Consider the following 19,331-nt stretch of genomic DNA (forward strand, 5'->3'; position numbering starts at 1 on the left):
CTCTCTTCCCAATATTAAATAACTAAATGTGAAAAAGAACCACCATTTAATAGGACATCAAAAGCTATACATTTTTCTATGAAACAATATGTGCACAGATTTTCAAAGCTCTGACAATGCAATAAAGAGCACAACACATTTTGGTCACTTTATTAAATGACATTAAATAGTTTAAGTTTCAACTACTAAACAGCACTTTGAATGGTGAAAACACAGATAGTATATTGTCATACTTGAATGCTTTTCTTTAAAAACACAATTCCAGTCCTTATATATATTACAAAACAGCCTTAAAGGAAGAAGTGACATCTTTTCTACAGTACTTAAGATACTAAATACAGAACTGAAAAGCAGTCTAACAGAAACAAAGGCAAGTCTTCACAGCTGTATGATTTCAGCAGCCAAAGCTGGATGATGGACTGAAACATTACTATACAACTGGGACAAAACATATACAATATCACAATACTAAGCAAAAACGCTTTACACCCAAAGAAATAAAACAGGTTACAAAAAGTGGAGAATTTAGCAGGCAAAACTGTATTACAAGCAACATTTTAAATCGTCATTTTTAAGCCATTGCAACTATTTAAAACATCTAAAACAAATATAAAAATGAGCTTTTTAGTATTTTACTGATGTGATTTTTGTCTTTAAGTATTTGTTAAAATTTGATGTTATACTCAAAAGTACATATTATGTAGCTAAAATGTCAAGTGAGAAGAGTGTATGCAAAGTGGTCCAAGTTTTATTTCAAACTCTGATTTCCTATTAATCTTTCTATGTATTATCCTTTAAGTCACACTTTCATCCATGATGAAAAAGGTTTAAAAAGTTGCCTAATGTTTTTACATCTATGTCTCTGAGTTAGTAATTAGAGACCATATTGAAAATTCCCAAGTCTAGTAAATCAGGTTTAAAGTACTCTGAACTTGTAGAAATACCAACTGATAACAGTTGGCCAGAGTGTACTGCCTTCAAATATTTATCTTATAAATCCTGTCTTTTTCATTTTTTCTAAAGTAAACACGTCTGCTTCACACCCCAATTAAATAAATCTGATTATATGGCTGGCATAGTGTCCAAATATATGGAATTTGTTAGTGATATTTTATCACAGGAAAGTGGGGGGTGGATCCACCAACCTCATAAATTATGTATCATAAACCTAGTGCTCTTGGATATTTTACCACTAGTTCTTCCGAGATAAAAATGGAAATCTCTTTATTATCCAAAAAACGTAAAACAGTTCTAGCTAATGCTAAAGTCATTCTAATCCAGTGATACCTAGAGTAAATCCTCCACCCAGCTTTCTTTTTATAGGAATTCTTTAGCTTTTCTACTGTTATGTCATCATCTCAAAAATGGTTTTACCACATGGACTCCCATAGTCAAAAACAACCTTTTTCTTCAGAAATTCAAGCAAGGGCCAGGGATTTAGCTCAGTGGTTCCACCGCCTGCCCCACCAGTGCAAGGACCTGAGTTCGATCCCCGTACCAAAACAAAAAGAAACTCAAGCAACCAAATTAAACACAAATAAAATTATAGTTCATTTTTACACACCTGGATTAAGAAAAAGAAATGTAATCATTTTCAGTAAAACCTCAAAAAAGGGTGTTAAAAGTAATTTGGATCAGAAAATTGCCTCAGATCTAAACTGGGGAAAAAAATCAAACTTTAAAACAATCAAAGAAAAATGTACGGAAATGGAGGTGGGGGTGGGGAGAACATGGTAATGGGAGGAAAGAAGCCAGTGATCCTTACCTTTAAGAGGAATTACTTCACAATACTGACAGTACTGGGAATTGTTAAAGTACATTCCTCATGTGAACTTAAAAGTCAGCAACAGTTCTGCCATTTTGATGTTGTTTATAAAACAGGGTGTGAACCTAACAACTTCAGCATTAACCTCCTAAAATGCTTGAACTTGATTTTCTTAGTCCACATCCCACTGCCAGCAACAGGATGAAGCACTAGCACTGGCACCATGCAGTTAAGAGATGTGCTTTATATTAGTGCCAGGAGAGAGAAAAGATAATCCACAACCCTGAAATTTCTCTAGTAATTATTTCAGCACATATAACTGAAAATATAAAATGGCAGACTAAAGAAGAAAAAGGAACTCTCTTCTTAGGCTGTACTTAAGGCTGTTTACACAATGCTAAGATAACTGCAAGACTCCTTCAACTTTAGAGCAGTAGTATTTAAGAATATTGCACACAATTCTGTGTCAAAGATAACCCTTAGTTTCTGACTTTCAATAAGAGACAATATAGCAGTCCAATTTCAGACTTCAGTCAAAAGAACATTAAGACTGTTTCAATCACTCTAGTCAAGAAATGGATTAAGTATAAAAGTATTTCACAAATTGAGGAATCAACTCTAAGAACTCAGCTGTGTATTTTTATATGTAAAGAATGGATATATAAATCTTTATTCTTTCCTAAATTCACTAATTTTATGACAATTTTATGGTTGCTAAAAGCAGGCATAAAAATTTAGAGGAAATCTGTGAGCTGTTACTGTTATGGAAGGATTTGTTTTCACTGAAAACAATTTGAAATATCTTCTGTACTCAATGTGTGTAAGAAGATTCTAGGCAACATCACTGACAAATGTCAGGGAGAAAAGGTATGCCCTATTTTAAAAAAATTTAAAACTAATATGGAAGATTGGCATTTAAGGGACCAAACTATTTATACAGTTGAGTTCTGTTAAGTCATTGATTCCTAAAAAAATAAAAGATCTTTCTATGATTTTAACAATCCTTTAAGCTTTTAGTGCAAAATCACATTGATTTCCCTTGGGAAGGTCCTGGATTTTTGCTTCTCATTGGGGGTGGTGCACGCTGTAATGGTGGTGGCTGCATACCACCAGCCACTGATTGATACATTCCTCTCATATCAATCTGCTGGTAGTTAGAAGGATTCATAATTAAATTTGGAGGCTTTGGCATCATGAGGTGACCCAGTGTCGCTTGTTGGTAAGTCATTTGTTGCTGTTGCTGCTGATTGTACTGCTGCTGGAGCCTTCTGTTCATAAGTATTCGCTGAACACAGCTGATTAACTAAAGAGAGAAAAGGGAGCTGTTACAAGTGTATGACCTGTCTCAAAGCAGTAAGTATCAAGTTTTAAGTTAATCAATTTGTTAAGGGGTACCATACCGAAAGGAAAATGTATTATTGTTATCACCATTACTAATTTGATGGCATTCACAGGACCATTACTGTAGAAACCAGTTAGTAACACCATTTAGGGCTAAACTCTCTTAATGACTTGACTATTGTATTGCAAGCAGCATTTAGGTCAGTTGCCATAGTAACCTGTCCTGCACGGTGATTAGTCTCAAGTATTAGTTACAGGACTTTCTATTAAGTCTCCTTTCTTTCTCATTCTTTTGATTATTTCACATGGTGACAAACATTTTAGTGAGAAATACCAGAGGGAAAAAGCACTTGCAGTAGGAGTAACTCCTACCTGGAATGTCTCAAATTTCCTAAGATAATTTAAAACCACACAATTCTGCCATGCTTTCTAAGTAAAATTCATACCACAGAAATTGATTCCTTGGAGCCAAGAAATAAAATTTACCAGTACAAAGCAGATGGCTGACAAATGACTGTACTGGGAAAGATGACCAGTGATCCCAGAATATGCTAGCTTTTTGAAGAATTATATAATTTAGTAGGAATTTGTGATATATGTTACCCAGAGTTCTACTTCTTATTCTCAAATTAAATATATTGAAAAGTACACTTTTTAGAAGCTGTTTAAAAATAGTGAAGGTGGTGAAAGTCTGGTAAATGTTCCTATTTAGATGTCCAAAATATATGAAAAATGAAATGATATACAATAGATCTTATACGAACTTCAAGGAGATCCATTTGGGAAGTCATTGCTCCTCTGTTACAGATGTACCATTTTTTTCGACAAAATTTCTTCTAGAATCATCAATGACCATCCATCCTTCCATAGGGATGGTTATTGACATAAACATCACATAAGCTATTGTTATAAATTCAAGAAAATTAAAACACCTAGAGAGAGAATTCTTACCATCTGTTGTTTTGTCAGTACATCATTGTAGATTGCTTCTCTTCGTTTAACATCAAGCTCCTGACTGGCTTGTCTACTTAATGCTAATGCCTGTACTTGGGCCTCTGAGAGATTCATGTTTTCCTTCCACTGAAAGAAAAATTTTGTATTTACCTATTATTATACAATTGAAGGAAAAATAATAAAGGTACTTAAAGATACTGACAACCTTAAACACCCCTGACCTTTATTCTTTTCTTTTTGAGTTATGTATTGGGAATTGAACACCCAGGGTCTTTGCACTAAGCTACATCCCTAGCCCTTTTTTTATTTTTTATTTTGAGACAGTGTCTCACTAAGTCTCCAAGTTGCTCAAGCTCCAATCTGTGTCCTGCCTCAGGCTCCCAAAGTGCTGGATTACAGGAATCCACCACCATGTCTAGCTTTCCTTTATTCAAAAGCAGGGTACTAAGTTATCCATGGGCATGGGCTGACTATCTCTAGAATGAGTAAACACTGGATTTGGATTTCATTTGTGTAGCTGGTACTTAACATGTGTTTATACAAATAATGTATACATTTTTATGTTTGATTTCTCAAGTTTTAGATTTTTACTCATTTCTCTGTTTACCAACATGTATATAATATGCTGGATTACAGTTTGGGACTATTATCTAGTTTACTAGTACTTTACTATTGCAAATCAAGTTATAGGAATTAAACTCATTTCCCCACAGAAGAACTGAAGCAAACAATGAAAATTAAAGCAAATGAGGGAACATAAATTAGAGGCTGAAATAAGACAACTGCAAGTTAGCTTACTACAGCTGAAATTATATCTTCAAGAGGCTGAATCCTCACTGCTGTCACACTATTTGTTGCTTCCACAACTTTTTCTCTTCCTTGATTAATGAGGTCCTAGAAAAATATAAGAAATAATTTATATAGGGCAGAAAAACAGCATAGTTTTAAAGTACAGGGATCCTTTCTCTTGCCAATTTATATCACTTGGGTTTAAAACTAAATAATTGAAGAGAGAAGCAAAATTCAGCATAAATAAAGTGGAGTAAAAGGTCATCAATGTGAATAGGGTCTTGTTAAGAAGACAAAAATTTGGGTTTTACTGCACCAATAATTTAATGATTTAAATGAACCCATAAGCAAATATAAAAAAGAAAACCAGAGATTTAATTAAATTACTAAACTACTGATATAAAAAGTCCAATCTTTCCTGCTCATAACTGATTGTACTTTTAAATCACTTATTTCATAATACTGGGCTTATATACTTTTTTTTTTTTTTTTTGGTACCGGGGATCGAACTCGGGTTCTTGCACTTGCGCAGCAGGCAGCGAAACCACTAAGCTAAATCCCCGGCCCTGGGCTTATATACTTAATGGTACATCTACGGTGCATTAGAATGGAACTTAATGTAGTTATTCTAATTTCAATTACTAGGCAATTTGTTTATTCCAAAAAATTTATAAAGAAAGTGCTATTTCCCTAGCCATTCAGCAGCCCTCTTGTTCCTTAATTAAAGTAATTCAAACTATGATAATTCCAGGACTGATTCCCTTGGGCTCTGAACAAACTTGCATTTTACTTTATTATGCAGGTTCCAAAAGGTCAACAAATAAAAGAAGTTTCCTGGTCTATTCACAGGTAATCTTTGGAGAATGTGATATTCCTACATAGGGAACCCTTTGTCAAAAAAGGGTTTGCCTTTAATTCATGTTAAACTACTTTTGTACTTCACAACATACCTCCAGCTGTTGATTACTCATTGCTGACAGGGCTCCCAAATTGAAAGGAATATAAGGAGTTTGAGAGCTGAAAGTGACAGGGGGTAAATTGGTCCCAGTTGGTATGTTGAAACGCATGGTCAGTCCCTAAAAACAAAAAAGTATGCACTTTTCACATTGTGATTTAAAACTTGAAATTCTACATCACCTACTGGTTTAGAAAAGAATCTATGTTCTCAGATCTAGGACATTATTAACAGCCTTCCACACACAAACAAAACACCCTTTTTACCTGAAACCAAGATCTTATTACACGGAAAGCTTTAACCCCTAAAGGTGTATTTTTTCTGATAATTCCCACAGAATGAGGCAACTTTGAATTCTAATAAGACTTCTAACATCACATTAACATTAAAGAAATTTTGTACAATGAGTTAGTTTAAAAAGGATTCAGGTATTAGGATAAGGTTTCCCCTGCTCACACACGTTTTTTGCTCAAGTGGGTTGGTGTTTAAAACAGACACAGAATTATTTTAAATAAAGTTGCTGCTGGAGTTTGACATTAATGTCCATTAATAAAATATTTGTGTTCTGGGATTCAGCCAAAATTCAGACTTCATGGTATACATGCTAAAACAACTCCTACCTCCAAACACTAAGCTCCTGTATGTTTGAGACTACATACAGTGAGGATGTGGATGAGAAGTAATAACTAAATATATAGCTTCCCACTTGACTCTCACTTCAGCCAAGTGTTAAGCAGAAATGGGGGTAATTACTCTGTATGTGTAAAACATTACTTTCTTCTGTCCTTTCCTCCTACTCTACCATCAAATGTAGCTGAACCTTATAAACTGATTCTTATAACTGGGAAGCTTATACATGAAGATGCACTATATTAGCATCCATTTCAAATGTGACCTTTTCCTTCCTCACTGCTCTTTCAAATGACTAAAATAAAAATAAAAAATTCTATTTTTGAGACTGGGTCTTGCTGTATTGCCCAGGCTGGTCTTAAACTCCTGGGATCAAGCAAATGTCCTGCCTCAGCCTCTTGAGTAGCTGGGACTATAGGTTCATGACACCACACTTGGTCAAAAAATCTTTTGGGGGCCGGGGATTTAGCTCAGTGGTTTCACCGCCTGCTGCACAAGCGGCAAGAACCCGAGTTCGATTCCCAGTACCAAAAAAAAAAATCATTTTGAATGAACTACCTTCTTTTCTGCTTCATATTCTGCCCAAGCTGCTTTTCTTTCTTCTTCAGTTAACTCTTCTTCCTCTTTGTGGTCCAAAAGAGAATCATGTTCATGATATCCTACAATGTGTTCTTTATGTATTTGAAGAAGTTCTGCAAGTATAGTATCCTGTTTAGAGGAGTTGAAATAAGAGAGAATTATTTTCACTCTCTGAATCATATAATTCTACAGTTAACTGTTAGACTAAAAGTTAACTGCTTTTCACATTTCTAAATACATAAATTACTGAGAAAAGGAAAGTAAGCACAAACATACACTATTTCATTCTTTTTTTGTTTGTGTTTTGAGACAGGGTCTTGCTATGTGGTCCAAGCTGGCCTTGAACTCACAGCAATCCTCCTGTCTTTGCCTCCAGAGTGCTGAGATTACAGGTGGGCACTAGCAGGCCCTTCCCCCAATATCACATTATGTCAGAATTTCATGTTTATACAGTTTATTCTGGAGATTCAATTTTTAAAAATTTACCATCATTTAGCTTTTAAAGTCTTTCTTCCCAACTCAGAAAATATTTTTTACTTTTTTTTTGTTTTGTGCCTAATTTTAGTTAAGTTTGCTTAGATTAGAGATTATATTGGATAGTTGTGATAAAACTTATGGCTGCTCCTGTTTATACCTATTTAAAAACTTTATTTTCACAATCATTTTAGCTACCAAACACTCCACTATACTAACAAAACATGAATATAAACTAAACAGGTACAGGATAGCTTAATTAGTATATAAACTCCTTAAATTTCAACTGCAGGAAAGTGAAAAATAAGTTACACAGTAAGGATTCATGGGTCAAATTTAAACTGACATACATTTTTTGCCAATTTATTATCATAGTGTCTTTTTTTTTGGTACCGGGGATCGAACTCAGGACCTTGTGCTTGCCAGGAAGGCACGGTGCCACTGAGCTAAACTCCTGGCATTAACATAGTATCTTTTTTTAAAAAAGCATGGTGTCCTAAGTCAGTCATTTAAGGTTAAACCATTAAATGCCAAAAAATTGGGGTCATTTATATATTCAGTAAGAACACTAAATTCCTGCTCTGTATATCTATGAAACTGTGAAACAGAGACACATGGTGAGGATTTAAAGTGAATTAATGATGTTACTTTTGCTAATAAAAAATTTAAAATATTCACAAGATGTTTATTATGAAATCATACATGAAAAACTGAACATAGTAACAGACTGATTCACTTTACAAAGAGATTTTTCAGTTTTTAACAAGTTCTAGAGCATACTTCCTAAACTCAATTTAATAAAGGAATATAATTACTAACGAAATTAAGGTATGAAGGAGGTATATAGCACATTAAATTTACATTTAATTTGCATCTAGTAATGCTTAATGCATGCATAGACAAAGCCCACACTTGACCTAATTTTGTTGATACAGCTGTAACTGAGACTTTATAATAATTCATTCTGACATGCAGTATATGCTATTTCCTTTGTTGAAAACAGGAAACATTAAAGGATCATTCAAGCGGTACATAGTGGCTCATTCCGACAATCCCAGAACTCAGGAAGGCTGAGACAGGAGGACTGCAAGCTGAAGTCCCACCTGGTCAACTTAGTGAGACCCTTAGTGGGACATAGCTCAGTGGTAGAGCATTCCTGGGTTCAATTCTTAAGTACTGTTTAAAAATATATAAATGGTAATGTTAACAGGTTTAGTTCCTTTGAGAGACAACTAAACACTTTGCTCTTTGTCCAGTACAGAAATCTGCCAGCCAAAGCTAACTTTTCTGGCCTATGCCACATTAAACAGATTTAGCACATCTAGATCATTATCCAAAGTACAGTTACTGATCAGGTAGAAAGAGAGATGTGCCATTCTACATTAATTCATTCCATTGTAAGATGATGCTTCTGGGGGCTGGGGTGTAGCTTAATGGTAGAGCATTCACTTAGCATGTGCAAGGCTCTCGGTTTGATCCCCAGAACAACAACAACAGCAAAAAAGATAATGCTCCTTTAGAATGACTACCATGTCCATCCCCTAAAATATGACTAGAGCTATCAGTGATAAAGCCAGACAACACTAATATAAAGTCAGCTGTTCAACAACACCTCAAAAAAATTACAAGACTCAAATATTCTATGGATAGTCCCTGATTTTTCCTGGACAATAAGTGATTATCTTTATTTTTGAGACACAGTCTTGCTATGTAGCCCAGGCTGGCCTTGAATTCACGGCGATCCTCTTGCCTCAGCCTCTCTAGTGCTGGGACAACAGGCATGCAGTACCCAACCATAGTCAATATCAGTTAATTTTTCTAAGAAAGCTTATAAGCAAAAGACCAAGAAAACTATGTACCAGGAACTAAATTTTCAGTTGTACCACTCATTCATTTTCTACATAACACTGAGTAATAACTTGGCCTAGATATGAATTTAAGTTAAACACTGATGAAATATCCTTTACTCACAGACATAAAAAGATATGAGAATAAAAAAAACCCCGATTCTTTGAAAATAAACACAATGCCAACTAAGTATAGTGTTTATTTCTCAATTATAAACACTACAATTCATACTTTTTGTGTGAAGCTCTTCCAGAAATGCACAAGTTCAGGTAAGACCACATACTCATTCTCACTGTCTGTTCTCATTCTCTCTCTCTCTCTCTCTCCCCCCCCCCCTTCTCCCTCTCTCTCCTCTCCCTCCCTCCCTCCCTCTCTCCTACCTATATACCCTTTAAAAATATCGGAAATATCAGGGAGCTTTATCAGGTCATTCCTTAGCATCTTGTAATTTCAAAGCCCAAACATCATGTTGAAATTAGAAATTGGGGACCAGAGAGGCAAAGTAAGTTTTCCAACTACACAGCTAAGGACTAACTGGGATTAGAAATTCAGTTTCCTGACTCCTATCCAGTGATCTATCGCACTACAAAGAATATGTTTTATTAAGGCATGGTTCCTCTATTTCCCAGATCTACTCTTTCAGATTAAACAATATATTATCCCCTAAAGCCAGGCGCAGTAGTGCATGCCTGTAATCCCAGCACTCAGGAGGCTGAGGCAAGAGGATCGCCATGAGTTGGAGGCCAGCCTGAGCTCTATAGTGAGTTCAAGGCCAGCCTGAACTACATAGAGAAACCCTGTCTCAAAAACAAACAAACAAACAAACAAGACAGTCCCCTGAAGGATTCTGGGGGACAGAGAAACCTAAATAGTCTATTTGTTTCACTTTTAACTTTTGGGGGTTTGCTGTTGTTGTTGTTTTTGAGACAGGCTCACTTTATGTAGTTCAGGGTGGCCATAAACTCATTATGTAGCCCAGGCTGGCCTCAAACTCATGGTGATCCTCCTGCCTCAGCCTCCAGAGTGCTGGGATTACAGTTGTGTACCACCATACTCAGCTTAAACTTTTTGAAGTTTTCAAAAACAAGTATATGTTAATTTAATAAAAGAAATTCTAAGCAAGATAATCCCAGCACTCTGGGAAGCTGAGCAGGAGGATAATAAATTCAAGCCTACCCTGGGCAATTTAGCAAGACCTTGTCTGAAAATAAAAACGGACTGTGGATGTAGCTCTTTGAAAGGCCCTCAGTTCAATCCCCAGTAGCACACACACACACACACACACACACACACACACACACACACAGATCTACCCTAGGAAAGTCAAACACGATTGCCTATGTAAGGTCAGGTCATGGTGGAGATTTAGCAATTTGGCCTTTTGATCTATATGGTTGACAGAAATGCTAATAAGTCACGTGTGACTTTGTTTCCTATCATTAAAAAACTTTTAATCATTTTCCTAAAACATTATTTCCCTCCTTCCATCAAACCAAAAAATTGTTCACATTGCTTTTATTGGCTACTACTTCTTGTCAAAGAATTTTTAAAAAAATTAAAAATCAGTACTAGCATCTTCCTACAAAACCTAGAGATAATTTTCAGTAACATTTGTTACATGGTCCTCCAAACATTTATACAGAAGCATGCACGTGTGTGCACATACAAGGCTTTGCATAAAAGATTGTATTATACTTAGCTTTGAAACCTATTTTTCTCCCTTAACATGTTTCCATGAACATCATTATATCAAATACAAAACTTCATCGTTTTTAATGGCTGCAGTGTTTACATTATAATATACACTTTATCATTTATTTATTCATTCCCTTAAGTTTTTTTCCTTTTGGAGGTGGGGTTGAACCCAGGGCCTCACATATTGCTAGGAACATGCTCTACCACTGAGCTACATCCCCAGTTTACTTAAAACATTAAGCTTGCTTCCTGATTTAATTATCATCAAATTTCCAAACATATGAGTTAATGAATAAATTTTAATATATTTCCACTGCTTGACAAAGTGATTACAATGATAATACTCAAGTACTTAGATAAGAATGCTTGTTATCTTCATTTCAATAAAGAGATAGAACAAGTTAGCTTTTGTTTTAAGTTAATTTTTAAAATAGGAACTCATTTATAGAAAGAGTTCAGAAGCAGGAAGGCAGAAATCTTTCTTCCACAGTGCTATGTAAAAGTATCAAGACTTCTTACAGTATGTTCCCTCTTTAAATTAATTGGAGCATGGGCCGGGGATTTAGCTCAGTGGTTACGGTGCCTGCCTCACAACCACAAAGTTGTGAGTTCAATCCCTGGTACCAAAAAAAAAAAAATTAAAAAAATAAATTAATTGGAGCATTCTATCAATATAAGAAATAAATTATGAGATTAAAAGGGCAAAAAGTATTTGTGACAGGATCTTCGGACTACATTTTTGGCTGTTTTTTGTTTTTCACAGCAACAATGCCACTCTCTGGTACCATAATCTGTCTTACTTTTCTTTTTTTGTTGTTTTTTTGAGACAGGGCCTTGCTATACACAGCTCAGGCTGGCCTTGAACTCACTATGTAGCCCAGGCTGGCCATAAACTCATGGCAATCCTCCTGCCTCAGCCTCTTTAGTGCTGGAATTACAGGTGTGCACCACCATATCCAGCTCAGATACTCAAGACTACTTTGGTAAAACCAGTTTTGCTATGTCTAGAGGAAGGTATAAAAATTAATAAAGAAAAATCTCATCCCAATATACAACACAATCAGTGGAGAGGCTTTTTTTTGGCCCTTTAAGATAGCATTTGTTAGTTGCTATAGTAACACTATTACTGAAAACAATACTGGAACAGAATCTTTAATCACTAAGCCAACAGTCATAAAAATGAGGTTTAAATTACATCCAAATGTGTACCTTTACTTTTCTTTGTCTAAACTTTATTTTTCTTTAAATAAGTAAAAAGCCTACAAACTGATGGTCTATATTTTAGCTAACAACCTAAATTAGTTTAAGCTTTAAAAATGACTAGTTCAATAAATAAAACACAATTAATGAGAAATTAAGCATTTAAATTAACTTACTTAGAAGTTTAAAGTATTTGGCAACTTGACAAAAATTCCCATTTAATTTATTCTGAAATTTAACCTTGAAAATAAAATTTTAAAAAAATAATCAAGGATTTTCCTGGAGTAGGGTAGGAGGGTTGCCATGTTTCAAAAATACTTTGCTTGCCATCTATGGATTGGAGTTTAATGTATCTGGAAATAAAATGTCACTAGAATACTTAAATGTCACATGACCCACTCAAAAAGCTATGAAAAGTTCCTTTTATTATGTAAGTTTTGATTCCTAGTGAAAGAAATTTAATATTCCTGGTCAAAAAAGCTACTTTCAATTTTAAAGTCTGTTTCTCCCCAAATTACACTGGAAAAAAATGTAGTGCATTTGGTAAGTAACTAGAGAGGTCATTGAATGAAGTTCACCTAACACTTCCTATCAGATTTTTGGGTCAAGAGTATATAACCTTTGCCAAAGAACATTTATAAATATATCCAGATTGCCAAATTGTTGGTATGAATAAAATGGTGACAACTATAGAACTTGTCATTTTCAATGACAGAAAAGCCAGACCTGCCAACAGGACTCTGGTGCAGGGTAAAAGCCTCTTTGATAAGAATACTTTCTCTTTAATTTAACATTTAAAGAACTAGATACTATATTTAGCATTTAATCCTTAAAATTGGTCATCTATTATAATTACACACAGCCCTATGAGGTACAGAGTGGTCATTCTAGATTTTCTAATTACTGGAGTGATTTTCTACAGGTTGCAGCTTTCCAAGTAGAAACTGAATTGAAATTTTCATCCTACACAAGCTGGAATTCAAATTATTTCCTTATTTCACTAACACTGGTACATCCTCTAGCTCAACTATAGGGGCGAGGTAACAAAGAAACAGAAGACAATGTAGGAATGAAAGCAGCTATTTACTAGTTCTAGACAGACAGATTGATTTTTTTAAAGACAAGGTCATACTACGTACTTCAGGCTGGCCTTGAACTCACAGTCACACTTCTGCCTCAGCTTCCTGAGTGCTGGGATTCCAGGTGTGCCCAACCACATCCAGCTCAAAGTAGGTCTTTTTGATTTTTTAATGGTACTGAAGATTAAACCCAGGGTCTCTGCATTGAGCTATATCCAGAACCTCTTTTTTTTCATTTAGAGACAGGGTCTCACTAAATTGCCCAGGGTAGGCTCAGACTTGCAATCCTCCTGCCTCAGCCTCCCAGAGTGCTCGGATTACAGGTGTGTGCCACTAGCTCCACTTTCTTAAATGGATTTAAATCCTAGTTTTACCACTTTCTAGCTCTATGTCCTTGAGCAAGTTACCTCTCTGAGCCTGTTTCCTGGTCTGTAAAACTGGTCTAGTAAGTATCTACTTCACAGGATTATTATTAAGATTAAATATTACATATGAAGAAGTGCTTAGCATGGTACCTAGTTTACTAATGACCTTTATGTTGCAAAATACAATAGTGAATTCTCAATCCTGACCCTATCTCACTCATCAATAATATCTGACAGAATTTAATCATTTTCTTCTCCAAAATACTTTCTTCTCTTGGTAAACTACTGGGAGAACTGTACTGGTGTTGTTCACCACTTTCTCTTATTTTCTAACACCTTTCTAAAGGTAAAGCAGACCTTAACTTAAAAAACAAAACAGAACAAAATAACATGTTTCTATACAAAAAAGGGTTTTACACTTTAATCAAGTTTTTCTAATAAAAAATTCAAGAGATATGTCTAAGAAGATCCTAAACACATTGCTGTCAGTTATAGAAAGATCAGTAAGTTAATATGTGCCTTGAGAATGTATTTGTATGTGTATAAATTTAGCTGATGCTTAAAAGACATTTCTCATCTAAAATGAAAAACTTGACAAGCATAAACAATTTATATATGTGAGGACCAAAAATGTTAGAATTGTAAAAAATTTCAGGAGTTAATTTGTTACTCTCATAATATCAGACATTGAGGCAAACAGGATGATTTATGTTTATGTACTGATAAAAGGCCTTTTTTTCTTTCTTCTCTTTCTGAATGCTAACTTTGCTCCTTAATAATTCAGTGATCCCTTACCACAAAGAGATGATACTAACTATAGATCTCAGAGATATAAAGATTAAATGAAATTTCATCCATTCATTCATTGGTGCTCGGAAATGAGCCAGGGCATCATGAATGGTAAGCATGGGCTCTACTACTAAACTGTACACTCAGCTTAAGATAATACATTTAAAGGTATCTAGTAGAAGCACTCAATATATTCTACTTCTTTATCCTCATTTCTTGTATTATTCTGTTTTTAAAAAGATGTTTACCTTACTTTACACATCCATAAAATATTCTTGCCAAAAATATCTGTCATAAATCTAAGCAACCCTTTAGGTCTAATTTCTACCTTCCAGTTTACAGAATATTTAAGAGATAAAGCATAAGTTAAAGCATACCATCAGGAAATAAATGAATATAGAACGGAGGAAAAGGAGATGATTGCAGTATGTGCATCTTGAGTGGATCTTGACAGAAATAAAGCAAGATCTATAAGACATTTTAGAGACAACTGGAGTAATTTGAATATAGATGTGTTTTGATATTAGGAAATTTAAGTTATTCATTTTATGGTATTGTGAGTATATAATGTCCTAGATTTTAGAGATGTACACTGAAGTATTTCCAAATGAAATATAATTTTTGCAGGATAAAATATTTCAGAAAAATAGATGACAAGGGTGCAGTAAAATATTAACAACTGTTAAATATAGGTGACTAGTATATGAATATTATTTTTTCTGATTTAAAAATTTTTACAACAGGAAATTTCTAAAAACATCAATTTTTTATGTTCTTTATGATTTTTGCTTGGTTTTTTGAGACAGGGTCTCACTATATATTCAGGCTGTCCTTGAATTCACTATGTAGCCCAGGCTGGCCTCAAACTCACTGCAATCCCCTCGACCTTGGCCTCTTGAGTGCTGGGATTATAGGCATGTGCCATCACACCCAGTCAACCATCTGTAGTTTTGTTTTGTTTTGTTTTTCTGGTACTGGGGATCGAACTCAGGTCCTTCTGCTTGCGAGGCAGGCGGTGGAACCACTGAGCTAAATCCCCAGCCCAACCATCTGTAGTTTTTAAAGCTGAATTGAATGCATGGTTGCATGCCAGCACTATTCTAAAAACATCACATAAAGTATCTAATTTAATTTTTCTATCTCTATGGAGCACATATTGTTATTATCCCCAGACTAGCAAAATGGCAAACCAGCATGGACTACTGTTCCCTCTCTCAAACCCAATCTTATAGGAATTATAAAAGGGAAAAGGAATTATGAGTTCCAGAAACTTGTAGGTATAGACATCTCTGGAGTGACAAGTGGCATCATGTATCATGTGAAACAGAGTTATTGAAAATATTACCAGGCAAACAAAAGTGATTTAGAGTCAAAATGAATATTAGGGATAAAAATAAAGTTACAATAAATAACCAAATAGTAGATCGTATAAAGAGTAACTTATCAACTTAACAAGAAGTTGCCTCAAAATAAAAAAATAAAAAGGGCTGAGGATGTAGCTTAGTGTAAAGGGCCTAGGTTCACTCCCCCACCCCATGACTTTGGGTCCTTCACAGTTTGTGAATGTGTGTGAGAGACCGGGGGTGTGGGGGGGAGATAAGGTGATACAATCAAAGTAAGAACACTATAAATTAAGCATGTTCAGTCCATTAACAAGTATTTTTATGTAGTTTCTGAAGGGACACTAGAAACATTTCTTCACTTTAAAAAATTAGTACAGAGAAGGCTGGGAATTTAGCTTAGTGGTGCCGTGCCTGCCTGGCAAGTGCAAGGTTCTGAGTTCGATTCCCGGCCCCCCCCAAAAAAAATTAGTACAGAGGTATTAAGTTATAACTTATAGTTCTAAGGCAATTCTTCTAAATTGCCTGTATTAATTAGGAAGAAAAAAGTCTTGAATGTTGGAAAGGGTGTTTCTTCTAGGCAAATGCAGGCTAACTTAATTGGAAGTCATTTTCAAAATTTAATTAGATATTATCATATTCCCAACTGATTATAATTGATTTCTGGGGGAGTTCAAGCCTCAAATACCTGTATCTTTTACAGCCTCACTAAGATTATTTTCTCTTACCACTACATGCTTTTAGCCTTCTACTGACGTGTTAGATGTCAAGCTTAATCTACTAAATATCAGGACCTCATGGCTCCTCTCAAGTCCAACAAATCTGACTTCATATTGCTTTCAAAGAAATGAATCTAGTATAGTGGAATATTAGTAACAATTATGGAAAACAAAACAGCAGCTAACAATTGAGCACTTACTATGTGTTAGGCAGTGTACTTTACACAGATTATAACCTCTATGAGGTAGGTACTATTATAATTTTCTTGATGAAAGTAAAGCTCAGAAAGCTTATATAGTTTGCCTAAGATTATACCCCAAAAAAGGTAGCTGGCAAGTTACTTGGGAAAGGGACAAGGCTTAAAACAATTGTTCTTTGTTACTTGTCATCAAACATCCCAGCAAATACCAAACAGGAGACTTTAATAACCTACAAAGTTAATGGTAGAATTAAAACAATTTCTCTGGAGCTTGTTACATTTTTTGGTGGTCTATTCTTATTCAGATGAACAATAATCCTTTTATACTAGTAAATACAAATGCAGAAACAACAGAATTTATTTAAAAACATACTAAATTTGTGGTAACAGAAGCAGAGGAGACAATGACATCAAACCTAATTATTTCAATTATGAACAATTAATTCAATTATGATACATTCCTTAGAGTTATGTATCAACAGAAATTGGGTTCATGTGCCACCGCATACATTGCACGTTATAGATTACTAACATTTCCCCTACAATTAAGTGGGTCCTTTTAAACTTTTATTCTCAAAAGTAAATGTATGTAAATTTGGAGAAAGTTTCTGAAATAGGTAGATTAGCTATTTCATATTTCACAAATTATTTTAGTGGAATATATTTTATTCTAGTCTTAAGAATAATTTAGGTAAAATATTATCATCTGCTGCCTAATAAACTATACAATAACATCTGTGTTCAGAGAACTATGCTTTGAGGTATTAAAGTTTGAATATAGAACTAACGAAAGGGGAGAAAATTGTACACAAAATGAGGGTGGAGAAAATAAACCCAAAGCCTCACTTAGGGTACTTTAGTTTCAATCCCTGTTTTGTTCTCCCTGTAATTACCAACAGCAGCCCACATTTATAAAGACATAAGTTGTACAGTGCTAGAAAAGGGAAATGCAAAAAATTTTCAATGCCAGTTTTACTGAGTTTTGCTTTCTGAATAAAGGGTACAAAGTTTAGGCTGTGTACACTTTCCTTAGAGGAATAAAACCCCCACTTAAGCATATTATGAAACACAATCTTAACCAAGATTTTGATCTCTGATGTCTATGTAATTTATAAGTTTATTACCAGAAAAGGTATTTTCTCAAAATTTACATAAATTTAACAGAAGTTAGACCTTACTTTATAGTTAAAAAATAAACAGTTAAGAATCAGTTAACAAGTCTATCACTAGAAACTTGTGTTAAATGATTTATAAGTTTGTTCAAGTTTCAAAATGGCTGAGGAACATAACTCTGAAAACTAAAAAATGAATAGATATTTAGTAGACATGATTCAGGAGACTCTGAAATCAATTTACTAAATAATGGGCTCACAGAACTGTAAGACATATTTTAAGAGGAAAAAATAATCATTAGTAACAAAAATGAACAATTCAATGAGGGGATTTAAGAAAGTGTATGAAAAAGGGCAGGATGGTGAATGAAGCTAAAATGGAAGACTAAGGATAGCACTAGAGATACAATGTAAAACTCTTATTCTTTTTGTTTCACAAACCCATTGTGACAGGCTACTATTCATTCCAATTTCACTCCTTGCAACACAAATCTAATCTTAATGTCATTTTCCAATGATATACAGATTACTAAAGAATGATAAAAATCCAGTTAAGTATCATTATAAAGAAACTCAAGCCAGGCAAACTGGTACATGCTTGTAATCCCAGATACTAGGAAGGCTGATGCAGGAAGATTGTAAGTTCAAGGCCAGGGCAACTTAGTGAAACTTTGTCTCAAAACAAAAAATAAAAAGAGCTGAGAATGACCAGGGTTCATTCCCCAATATACACACAAAAAGAGTTCAAACAAAATCAGATCAAAATGTTCAACACTGCATTACTCACTACGGATGATAAAGAGGAAAAAATATAGTTCTAACCTTTGAAGAGTGCAAAGATAAAAGATGGAAGAGAGACAGGTTGATTGACTGATTGAGGGATTGACTTCCTCATCATGGTGGGCTACAAGCAGCATTGCTCATGAGTTGCTCAGAAACTCATCAGGTTCTTATTTTTTTCCCCCCATTATCTGTGCACCCTTCACCCCCCCTGCCCTTCCCTATTTACATAGATTTCATTTCCATTTTTTTTCTGTTCTCATAGTTTTTCCTTTCCCTCTTTTCCTTTCCCCTTCCCCTCCCTTCACTCCTTTGTCTTTGGACCTTTTTTCCTATTTCAAATTATCAATTATTCATTTTAATCATTTTAACCCTTGTTTACACTATCAGTTTCTCACACTAGTGAAACTATTAGGTATTTACACATGTGTGTCCTATTTATTTCACTTGAGTATGGCCTCAATATGCATCCATTTAGCTATAAATGACTCTAGTTTTTCATTCTTTATGGCTGAGTAGTACTCCATTTTATTTTTTAAAAACACATTTTCTTTATCCTGTTTCCAGTTGATGGGCACTTGGGCTGCTTCCAAGCTTTAGCTATTACAAACTGTGCCACTATGAACATGGGTGCACATATATCACTGTGGTATGATTCTTAATTCTTTTGGGAAGATAACAAGCAGGGGAATAGCTGGGTCAAATGGGACCTCTAGT

General features: G+C 34.7%; 1 protein-coding gene across 4 annotated transcripts in view; it reads right to left on the bottom strand.

Moving 5' to 3' along the window:
* Nucleotides 1-122: 122 nt before the first annotated feature.
* The window catches only part of Atrx (ATRX chromatin remodeler), a 300,168-nt gene continuing 280,959 nt past the window's right edge, over nucleotides 123-19,331 (bottom strand). For all 4 annotated transcript variants that reach the window (XM_087196600.1, XM_087196598.1, XM_087196599.1 and 1 more), the window contains 5 exons: nucleotides 6,993-7,142; nucleotides 5,800-5,925; nucleotides 4,859-4,954; nucleotides 4,058-4,186; nucleotides 123-3,068 (listed from right to left, as the gene is read on the bottom strand). In XM_087196600.1, coding sequence (XP_087052726.1) covers nucleotides 2,790-3,068; nucleotides 4,058-4,186; nucleotides 4,859-4,954; nucleotides 5,800-5,925; nucleotides 6,993-7,142 — 780 coding nt within the window. In that variant the 3' untranslated portion in view covers nucleotides 123-2,789. The remainder of the gene's footprint in view (nucleotides 3,069-4,057; nucleotides 4,187-4,858; nucleotides 4,955-5,799; nucleotides 5,926-6,992; nucleotides 7,143-19,331) is intronic.

This window comes from Heterocephalus glaber, unplaced genomic scaffold (genome assembly GCF_053883595.1).
Source record: "Heterocephalus glaber isolate CG9 unplaced genomic scaffold, H.glaber_assembly_v1.0 deba00001613, whole genome shotgun sequence".
Classification (NCBI taxonomy): domain Eukaryota; kingdom Metazoa; phylum Chordata; class Mammalia; order Rodentia; family Bathyergidae; genus Heterocephalus; species Heterocephalus glaber.